The 11665-nt window shown below is 34.7% G+C and overlaps 1 protein-coding gene across 1 annotated transcript; it reads left to right on the top strand.

Moving 5' to 3' along the window:
- The first annotated feature begins 3072 nt into the window (after positions 1-3072).
- LOC139877162 (condensin-1 complex subunit CAP-D2) lies at positions 3073-9752 on the top strand. The gene is made up of 17 exons (XM_071864579.1): positions 3073-3214; positions 3309-3652; positions 4156-4316; positions 4453-5632; positions 5732-5923; positions 6051-6701; positions 6851-7024; positions 7126-7193; positions 7282-7504; positions 7576-7675; positions 7789-7904; positions 7980-8037; positions 8377-8528; positions 8631-8838; positions 8966-9184; positions 9262-9364; positions 9518-9752. Exons 1-17 carry the CDS (start codon positions 3073-3075, stop codon positions 9519-9521), a joined length of 4095 nt encoding a protein of 1364 aa, XP_071720680.1. The 3' UTR covers positions 9522-9752.
- The last annotated feature ends 1913 nt before the right edge of the window (positions 9753-11665 follow it).

The following is an 11665-nucleotide window of genomic DNA, read 5'->3' as shown; positions in this document are numbered from 1 at the left end:
ACGTCTTTCAAGATTATGGTACAATTCAAGGGTTATCATGGAAGCAAGATCGTTCCTTTGCATTTGTGAAATTTGAAAGTGTGTCTCAAGCTTTAAATGTCATTTCACTGATGAACGGTAAGATTATTAATGGCAGAGTTTTATTCGTTGGATTTGCTAAGAAATAGTTAAATACCAAAATTCTCCAAACCAACACCTCTCCGTAGACAACAAACGGTACTATCCCTGCCATTAATTTATCTGTTAAGCAAAATACCACTAACGGGATAAAACTCACTGCACTTATTAACGATAAAGAACCAATTAAAAGTCTTAAATTGATCAAATGGCTCAAAAGTCGTTTCATCTCCATTTCCTCGGTTTCAGCTTGGGGATCATTCGAATTCATTGTTCAGTGTAAAGACGTAGCAAGCTTTTAAAGGATGACGATTGATCCTACGATGAAAAAACTAGAGTTTCTAGAGGTAATACCAATGGACGGTTATTAAAAGATGATTTAATTCTCCCCTCTCAATTTGCTCGAAACAATTTGCTCCAATGCAACAGTTTCACTATCCTTCTGCCCTTGTTCTTCCACATATTGGATGTGATTTACACATCTCTTTGCCGCTTCCTCTTTATGATTTTTAAAAGCTACTGAATTTTACATTTATTTGAGGTTGTTTACTTGAAGAATAGCGAAGTTGATCGAGTCATATGGTTTGCTCTTCAAACGATATATTTTCGGTAGCCAATACAATTAGGATCATAATACACTCAACTATGTCATTAGGTGTTACTAGTTTCTTGCGATTTTTGTATCTCTTCACCGAGTTTGACTCATTTAATGTGACACTATTTGAGACTCTTCATTGATTTAACAATGTCTTTACTATTAACAAAATTATTTTATTTCTTAAAAGAAATATGAATGAATAATGAAAATTTGAGATGAATATGATGTTGAAAGAGGAAGATAATGTATTTAAGGTAGGGAGAGGTTCAATTTATTATAAATGCATCACTATTTTTTTATTTAATTTTTATCGTCATTATTGATCCTTCCACTAAATATAGATATATACACATACACATATATAGAATTATAAAATCTAATATATATTATGGGAAGTGATTCGTATATAATTATTTTTTTAACTATAGACAACAAAATATGTATTACGATATTGTACATTAGAATACTGTAAAACATGTTTGATTCGGACTAGCAACACTAACCCAATCTCGATAGATGAAAAATAAAATAAAAAGAGCAACTTTTTTTTAGCTCAGGTAAACCATGGGTTGATGCGAAAGCCTTCTTTCATGTACATCCCACTTTTCTATGTTTTTATATATATGTAAGTCTTTGATTTGGTTTCGTCTCGAGCACAAGGAGTGAACTCATACTGGCCAAAGTTAGGGTTGTCTCATTGTTTTTGAAGGCCCTGTTCGAGACGTAAAAATGAACCCTTATTATTACGGCCAAGGACATAGCTTATCAGCAGCTGGGAGGGACCGTAGACTCCACAATAAAATGAAATTGGTAGTTCTTGGCGTTTTGAACGTTTGGACTTTTTAAACCAACTAAATCGGAGATTGCATGAAGGAGATATGATAAGGCTCGCAAAATCTGCGAGTTGTCACTGTTTTATTCATATCTCTCACGGATTCAAATTTAGTTAATTCAAAAGCTAAACTGCTCTTAACTCAAAAGGCTACAAATTTCTATTTTATAGTTACCTTAAGGTCAGATCTTCTCATCCAGTTGAGACCCTATTTTGTCCGGAATATCACCAACGTACTCGAGTTTTATATTGTACTCAAATCATTTTGTCTTCTTGATAAAACATGTCACCTAATGATAAAAGAGATTTGTTGATTTGTGCTTGGGTTATCTAGTAAATAGGGTCAAACAATAACAAATTAATTTTTTTAAGCTCATAATTTGTGAAGTAGCTAATCATAATTTGAAATCTTTGTTTGATTAATATTCTAATATTGTATATAAATAAATGCATTATCGTTTTTCAAAATTTTGAGCCCCTCAAATATTTTGGGCCATGTTCGATTGCACTCTTTGCACATGTACTGAAGAAGCCTCTGACCAAAGTGAATAAGAAGAAAATGATAGAGAAATTCGAAATAGAAAAGGTCTTTCTTTATCAAAGTAAACTTCCTTCTCTTTTTGCTTTAGAAAGATTGCAACTAGCGTGCTGAATTAATATAATAGAAAGACAAAGCTCTTATCCTGTTTTACAAATCACATCTTTTTTACATCGTAGATAGCATGTTTTAACTAAAGAGTAATTCCAGTTGATAACAGGTAGGTGTTGTTAGTTAGGTGTTGTTTGTTTTTCGGTTTGCAGACCTTATTATGTCTTACGTCTGCGCTCATAGACATTTTATTGCTGACTGTTTGTTTTTCAAAAAACATAAGATAAAATAATGTTTTATTCTGTCTGCAATCTTGTAGACTTAGACTTGTGCTTCTAAATGCTGTAGACATAATTAAGTTATTTTGTAGATATAAAAACAAACACTCTTCAGTATTCAGTATACAAACCTTTAAACTACATCTTCTTTACAGACATGGTCTTCAAACAAAAACATCTTAAAAAACAAACAGTACAGTAGTCTTAATTTATAGGAGATGATATTTCCAACATCCAATTTACTTGTTACACCAAAATTTACTAAAAAACCCTTAATTAAGTTTACAAAAATTATTTAAAGTTTTTTGTTAAATTATATGTAAGGATATTTTGGGAACAAACTATAATTCAATGGTGGAACAAGTAAAATGGAGTGTGGATATATCATCTCCCTTTATTTATTAGCATGGAGTTCTACTTTCATAAAAACACGAAAAACACAGCTTTTTGATAAAAAAAAAAAAAAACAGGAGGACATTAAAAATTGGTTGAGTACGTTTTTTAAATTTATGTAAGCGTAACTCCCCAAGTGTATAACATTACCGCTGCATCTACTTCAACAAAATTTCATTTCCCGCTCCTCTATACCATTTCAAACTCCTCCAAATTTTCAAATCAAAACGAACACGCGCCGCTTATCTCATTCATCTTCTCCATCATGTCTGCAACCTTCGTGTTCCCCAAAACCCTAATTTCCCTCGAACAAGAAGACTTCGACCAAAATTCCGGTCATCTCTCCGTTCAAAACCCTACCTCCATCTCCTCTCTCCGTCCTTCAGATCTCGAAGAATTCGTAAAAGGTACTACTACTATCTCAATTTCCCCCATTCACATTCACATCTTTAATTTCACTTCAATTACAACTCAGAACACTTGTATAATTTCAAATTACAGGTGTATCATTTGATTTATCTGATAAGGAGTTGTTCTGTGTCGAAGAACAAGACGTATTCGATCGGATCTACTCGTTAATTAAGGGTTTCAACGACCTAACTCCTGGTTGTAAGTTTAATATAGTTGAGAGTCTTAGGTCAAACTTTAGTGTTTTGGTTCCCAATATCGATTCACTTTTTAGGGTTCCGAATTCGCCTGTTAACAATGGATGTGAAGACGATAATGGTGACGGAATGCTCGATCGAGTCAATTCGCATCGGAATGCGTTTAAGATATATACGTTTTTTCTTATACATGTGGTTATATCTCAGGAATCAAACAGTGTTTCTAGCAACACTACCAAAGTATCTTTCTATTTCTCTCTAAATAATAGCTGATTATGTTATATCATTCATCATCCAATTAACATTAGAATTTGATTACGTAAATGCTGAGCTGTTGTTGGTAACATGTTTTGATTGTTTTAGTTTAATTAGTTCCTACTTTCAGCCATAGATGAATTAGAGTGAATGTCAAGTTAGGAATAATGATAATAATAATTTCTAATGTATCAGTTAAACAAGTAAACTGCTAATATTATTAGTTTGGTTTATATTCAGGGTTTACTAAACCTGGAACCTTATTGCTGTCTACTTTTATGGATAATACTTAGCAGGCATAAGTAGGAAGTAGGAACACTAGGCATATATGTTGGAAAATGTTATGATTGCTGTACTGGCGATTGATAAACTTTGATGAGGATTTAATACGTGATCAGCATAATTTTGCATTCATGAATCATTATATAGAATTAACTGCATTTATTAAGTATGTTAGCTAAATAAGATTAACCTTCTTTATCTTCAAGGTGCTGCCAAGTGGCCGGAAAAAACATCCTGCCAGTTCATGGAATTGGGAGGCCCAGAGGGGCCGTATACTAAACGCGATTGCAAATTCCCTGGAGATCAACCTCTCATTGCTGTTCGGATCTTCAGATCCAGATGAAAATTACTTGTCTTTTGTAGTGAGGTATGCCGGGTAACCTTAGTGTAGAATATCTGTTTAGCTTGAATCAATAGACTGTATATGTTTTGTGTGTGTGTGTGTGTATATATATATTTGAAGCATTATTTTACTTACAAGTACATGTTTTGGTGTGTTGTAGAAATTCATTATCTATGTTCGAGAGTGCAACAGTGTTGAAGGATGCTGAGGCAAAGGAAGCTTTATGTCGTGTCATTGGAACTTGTGCAACCAAATACCACTTTTTGGCACAATCTTGTGCATCAATCCTGCACTTACTTCATAAACATGATTTTGCTGTTATACACTTGGCTGATGCTGCTGCTTGGGCCGAAAAAAAGTATGCTGATGGAAGCCTGGCTATATCTCTCGTTAGAGAAATCGGGAGAACTAATCCAAAAGATTATGTAAAAGACACTGTTGGAGCTGAAAATATTGGGAGGTTTCTTGTAGAGATTGCTGATCGTTTGCCTAAGTTAATTTCAACCAACATTGGTTTATTGGTTCCACATTTTGGTGGGGAGTCATACAAGATAAGGAATGCTCTTGTTGGTGTATTGGGTAAGCTGGTAGCAAAAGCATTTAATGATATTGAAGGTGAAGTAAGTTCAAAGTCTATTCGGCTTCGGGCCAAACAGGCGATGTTGGAAATCTTGTTAGAACGTGCTAGGGATGTTTCAGCCTATACTAGAAGTCGGGTATTACAGGTATGGGTTGAACTGTGTGAAGAACATTGTTTATCGATTGGTTTATGGAATGAAGTTGCTGTAGTAGCTGCTGGGAGATTGGAAGATAAGAGTGCTATAGTTAGAAAATATGCACTGAATCTACTTATTATGATGTTGCAACACAACCCATTTGGACCACAATTGCGCGTGTCTTCATTTGAGGCAACCCTAAAACAGTACACAAAGAAGCTAAATGAACTTGAACCTCGTGCTTCATCTGAAAGTGTTTTGGATAGAGATACTGGTAATGAAGATGATGATGATGATGGTTTAGTTGAAGACAAGGATGAAGTTTCTAAAGAGCAGATTGATAGTTTGTCAGACAGTTGTGTGCCTAATGAAGATGAACAAAGCACTCAAATAGATAGTTCAGTACCCGATGTTGGGAATTTGGAACAAACTAGAAGTTTGATTGCATCACTTGAGGCGGGATTGCGTTTTTCTCAATCTATATCTGACACAATGCCAACCCTTGTCCAATTAATGGCTTCGTCATCAGCATCTGATGTTGAAAACACAATTTTATTGCTAATGAGGTGCAAACAGTTTCAGATTGATGGTTCAGAAGCTTGCCTGAGAAAGATGTTGCCACTGGTGAATCACTAATATATCTAATATATCTTGTTTTTTGGTTATTTACTTTTTCTTATTTTTCTAACTTTTAATTTCACACTGTCCTTATCATGTATATAGGTATTTTCTCAAGACAAATCTATTTTTGAGGCTGTGGAGAATGCATTTGTTACAATTTACATTACGAAGAGCCCAATTGAAACTGCTAAGAATCTGATAACTCTTGCCACTGATTCAAACATTGGAGACCTTGCAGCATTGGAGTTCATTGTTGGAGCACTGGTGTCTAAAGGGGATATCTCTGCTAGTGCGGTATGTTATATTATACTGCTATATACCTATGAGCATGTACTTATTTTCAATTTTTTTAAGTAGGTTTTCTTTCTATGATTATATGCTTAATGTTTAATGAACTTCTTATATTCTTATATGGTGTCAGATCTCAGCATTATGGGATTACTTCTGCTTCAACGTTAATGGAACTAGTGCAGAACGTAGTCGTGGTGCTCTATCTATACTGTGTATGGCTGCAAAATCATCATCTGATGTTCTTAGCTCTCATCTACAAGACATCATAGATATTGGTTTTGGTCGTTGGGCAAAGGTTGAACCTTTGCTTGCAAGAACAGCTTGTATAGCACTTCAAAGGTTGTCTCCTGATGACCAAAAAACTCTGTTGACTAATCATGGGACCAGGGTATTTGGTGTTTTAGACAGTTTGATTACTGGAACATGGCTTCCTGAACATATATGGTATGCTGCTGCTGATAAAGCAATCAGTACAATATATGCTATACATCCTTCCCCAGAAACCCTAGCAGCTAATTTGGTAAAAAAATCTCATAATTCTGTTATTGGAGTTGAGTTGCTGAATGATGCTGATGGTGGAGGCTCAAATGTCATTACCACAGTTCAAGTTACTAAACTAAGTAGATTCCTATATGTTATAAGCCATGTTGCCATGAATCAACTGGTGTATATTGAATCTTGTGTAAGGAAGATCCAAAAGGAGAAAGCAAAGAAAGAAAAAATGGCTGCAGAAGGCCACAATGCTGGCGATAATGGTGGTAAACCTCCTACTGAACCCAAGGTGAGTGGTAATTACAACCCAAATGTTATTACTAAGAAATGTATATGTATTTCTTCATGATCCTTTTGTATAGACTTTCTTGTTTTTTTTTTTTTTGTTTTTTAATATTTCTTGTTTTTCATCACTGTCTTCTTGATGTGATTTAGGAGGATGATATAAATGCGGAATTAGGTGTTGCTGCATCGGAAGATGCATTGCTTGACATCTTATCTGAAAGGGCAGAGAAAGAAATTGTTTCTGGTGCTTCTACTGAAAAAAACTTGATCGGACATTGTTCATCATTTCTGTCAAAGTTGTGTAGAAACTTCAGTTTGATGCAGAAGGTGATTTTTTTTTTTTAATCTTTTTCTCTTTTTCATTTTGAGTTGGGGGATTTCAGTAATATAAGTTATCTATGCTGACATGGATTCCATTTCTACTTTAGTATCCTGAATTACAGGCATCTGGGATGCTTGCCTTATGCAAATTGATGATTATCGATGCTAACTTTTGGTAGGTTTTCCTAGTCATTTGCTTGTTCACTTTTTATAATCCTTATAACTGATTTTATAAAACATTTAATGTGTAAATTATGTTCCAGCGAAGCAAATCTCCAGATTCTATTCACTGTTGTGGAGAGTGCACCATCAGAAACTGTTCGCTCCAACTGTACAATTGCTCTTGGTGACCTGGCAGTTCGGTTTCCGAATCTTTTGGAACCATGGACTGAAAATATGTACTCAAGGCTGCACGATCCTTCAGTTTCTGTTAGGAAGAATGCTGTTTTAGTTCTCTCTCATCTCATTCTCAATGACATGATGAAGGTTGGATATTCAGATGTAACTATATATTTGTAGATATAGGCTGATTCTGACAATGATCTCTTATTTGTTAGGTAAAAGGCCATATAAATGAGATGGCAATGCGACTAGAAGATGAAGATGAAAGGATTTCGAATCTGGCAAAACTATTTTTCAATGAGTTGTCAAAGAAAGGTAGACGTTAATGCATACTGCACACTCTTTAATAATGAGTGATCTTGTAGTTTGGTTGCATAAATGGAGTGTCAAATAATTCCCTACTAATCACCTGTCTTATTTTTTTTCAGGGAATAATCCTATATATAATTTATTGCCGGATATCCTTGGCAAGCTATCAAACCAGGACTTGAAAAGAGAATCCTTTTTCAACATTATGCAGTTCTTGATCGGTTCAATCAAGAAGGTAGAAATAGTTCATTTTTTGTGGCATTATTTATTTATAAAGACAACCATTGACCTGGCGTTTTATATTTTTTAGGACAAGCAAATGGAAGCTCTTGTTGAAAAGTTATGCTATAGATTTAATGGTGTCACAGGTAAATAATCCCCAACAACATTTTACCATTGCCTGATGATCTCATGTTGCTATGTCAATCCTAGTATTGTAACCACTACTGTCTTTTGGGAACAACCTTCCTAGGATATAAATGCCGTTTTCTTATAATTCATTTTCTAACTGTTTACTATAACACCTTTTTGGTTGTTTTTCGCGTTTCCCCAGTGAAGTTCGTTACTATGAAGAATCTGATTTCTTATTAGCAAAATATATCTATGTATATCTATATGTAACTGGACCACAAGATTTATTTATAGTATAATTTCTTTTCAGTTTTGATAAAGTTGTGTTGTTTTCCATCAATGGCTTTTTCTTGCAGATGCTAGACAGTGGGAAAACATATCATATTGTCTTTCACAGCTATCTTTTACTGACAAAGGCATTAAGAAGTTGGTGGAATTATTTAAAGTCTATGAGCATGTTTTATCCAATGAAGATGTGATGGAGCATTTTAGAAGCATAATAAACAAGGTACGGTACATTTTATGATTTATGTATATAAACTAGATATGTTCGAACTTTTCCTTAAACATGATTTATATTTATATTGTGTGCTTTTATATTGGTCTTTAGGGTAAGAAGTTTGCCAAACCAGAACTGAAGACGTGCATTGAAGAGTTTGAGGACAAGGTTAGCAAGTATCACATCGATAAGAAGGAACAAGAACTTACAGCAAGAAATGCAGCTATTCATCAACAAAAAGCTGATGCCATCAAAAACATGACCTTGGATGCGAATATCGAAGACGAAAGTGCCGAATCTGAAGATGCCGAAGGTTTGTACAAATGGAAGATGAGACTAATTCAAAGCTTTAATACCTGCTTAAGACAGAAATTATACGTCTAGAATATTTCTAATTTATATTTATATTTGTATATTTATATATTTATATTAATATTAATTTTCTACAGATGGTGAGGTCATGGATCCTACGATGGAAGAAAATTCTGTTGATCCTAGTAATGAAAATGAGTCAAAGCCTGTTGACTCGGAGAAGTCTAATGTTTCTAGTAATGAAAATGCTTCAGAACCAGTTGACAATGAAGAATGTTCACATGCATCTAGTCAAGTGATTCAGTCAGAACCATGTGATGATGAGGTCCAATCTCCCTTAGTTATCCCTAAAGGTAGGCTTATATTTTGATTAGTTTCATGCAATTATATAAAGTACACCGTTTGTAAATTAACATGATGATATTTACAGGAACTGCAAGGCATAGAGCCAAGAAAATCAGCAATGCTTCTGAGAAGGCTGATTCTAATGCCGGACATGTTTCCAGCATGAGAGTTACAAGGTCTAGAAGAAGGTAAGCTTTTCTGTTTTTTTCGCTTTTCAACATGGCCGTTTTGCTTTCTTTTACCCTTACTGGAGTTACTGGCTGTTTCTCAATAGATGAAATAGACAAATGGTAGTGGATTGTTTTATGTGCTTGTATGCTAAAGTTGCTTTTACATTGCAGGTAGAAATGGAGTTGATGAATGAGGTTCTGTAAGCCTCGCTAGTTATATTGTTGTAATTGCGACTTGTGAGAAACCGATTAAACCTAAGTAATTAGGTACTCTTTAGTAATTGATGTATAATGTGGAGGAGTCTGGTTTGGTGCTGGCTTGCCCTTGCCATCCATTGTCCTGGTCTGTAAGCTGTAGTAGCAGTGAAATAGTTTGTCCTGCATATTTCATGCATATTTGTTTAATATCCAGTAGATTAGATTTATCTTGAAGAGATATGATATGTTTACAAAATATTTACAAAAAGATATTCACAAAATGAATGCCAATTAGATTATGAGAGATAAATAAGAGAGTGCACGTATCATTTCAATTCAGAGATATGTTGCATTAACATAAAACGTTTACAAAATAAAATTCATAGAATTTGTCACATGAAGTACATTACTATATACACCTAAGAACGAATCGGACATTTGAAAAGTTATATAAACATAAAATAAAAAATATTGCAATGTATTTAGTTGAGCCAAGTAGCCAACCCATTTTTTATTAATTCATAATGTTACACACTTACACTTATGTCTAAGATGGTGAACGACAAATATGAAACATAACATATACACAAAATAATGTTTTTTGCTGGCAAAGGGCTGTTCTGATTTTCTTGACAGGGTCCTTGGCTCTTTCGAAGCACGTAATGGAGACAACCAAATACTTCGTCGTAACTATTAGTTTTGCTAATCAGTTTTATATTTATATATAGTACTTTCTTCTTGAAAGTCATATGTTGCACTTAATGAAGTAGACTGAAGACTGGGGTCAGAGTGGCCGAGCTTGAGCAATTGTTTTGGAGGAGCCGAACATGAAATATTATTTCGAGATACTATATGATTTTAGTGAAAAATATTAATTTTGAGTGGTGATATCCCCGAGAGGAAATGGCCTCACCGGGACCCGTAGTTCCTTATTTCATGTAATAATCAAAATGAAATTTCTAGTCATTTGAGTTACGAGCGTTTAAGCTTTTGAAACAACTAAATCCGAGTCGGTTTGAAAAAGATATAACCAAAACGGTGTCAACTCGTAAATTTTGCGAGTCTTCACTATTTTGGTCATATTTCCTTCATACAGATTCCGTTTTAGTTGATTCAAAAGCTCAAACGTCCGTAATTCATAATGCCAAAAATCCCCGCTAACTATTCAAACATTTGGAGGGGCGAGGACCCCCTCCAGCCCTAAGAAAGCTCCGCCCTTGATGGGAGAAGTCACATAGTGTTTGCTTCTCAACGCATCACAATATCTGCATGTTATCGATTCTCTCCCAATTTTAGAGCTCAAGAATCTCTCAGATCCTAGTCAAAGAAAGTAAGGTTCACTAAAATTATTAAACTCAGTGTTAACAGTGTGACACTACAACCACCTGCACGTGCTTTTTCCATGTCACCATCCACACTCACCAAAAGACTTTGGACATATCCCTCCACATAATTCAAATAGTAACCCCAACTAACACCACCCAAAACCAATTTTTTTTTTTTTTATGTATCAACACCAGCACAAATTAGAAGACATTAGTCCAACCCAGTTAATACACCTGGCAGACAAAACTGACGACTATTCAAGGTTGCGAAAATCACTAAATTGCTATTGGGGGTTTACTCATTCGGGAATTTCAGGGAGTACTCGGATGTTCGACTAAGTTTGACCGAGTTTGATCGAGTGATTGGACCGAGTAATCAAGAGACCTTTTTTGCCAAGTACTCCCGAGTTCTGCGACGGACAATAGGATTAGCAAATTTTAAATTTGTACGCTCAGTTATCTCTAGCTGTTACATAGAGCCGTTGAAAAAACTAACAAAAAAGAACTCGTTTATACGAAAAGGACACCACGAACCTGTCAACTAATCGAGTTGGCCAACAAAAAAAGAAAAAGAAAGAAAATAGACAACCACCCAAATTGGGAAAACAACAATTTGATTACATATTAAGATTCATGGTGATATTCTCCCACCATGAAAAAAAAGGGCATGACAACACTTTCAATAATTCACAAAAAAAGTAAAGTCAGAATTTGATATGGCCCAACAAATTTTCAAGTATCCCAGCTTCTATGAAGGCAGCAGCAATTAAAGCGTAAATATTGAGGCTTTCAACCA

The sequence above is a fragment of the Rutidosis leptorrhynchoides genome, chromosome 1, assembly GCF_046630445.1.
Source record: "Rutidosis leptorrhynchoides isolate AG116_Rl617_1_P2 chromosome 1, CSIRO_AGI_Rlap_v1, whole genome shotgun sequence".
NCBI lineage: Eukaryota > Viridiplantae > Streptophyta > Magnoliopsida > Asterales > Asteraceae > Rutidosis > Rutidosis leptorrhynchoides.
This window is presented reverse-complemented; position numbering and strand designations above follow the sequence as displayed.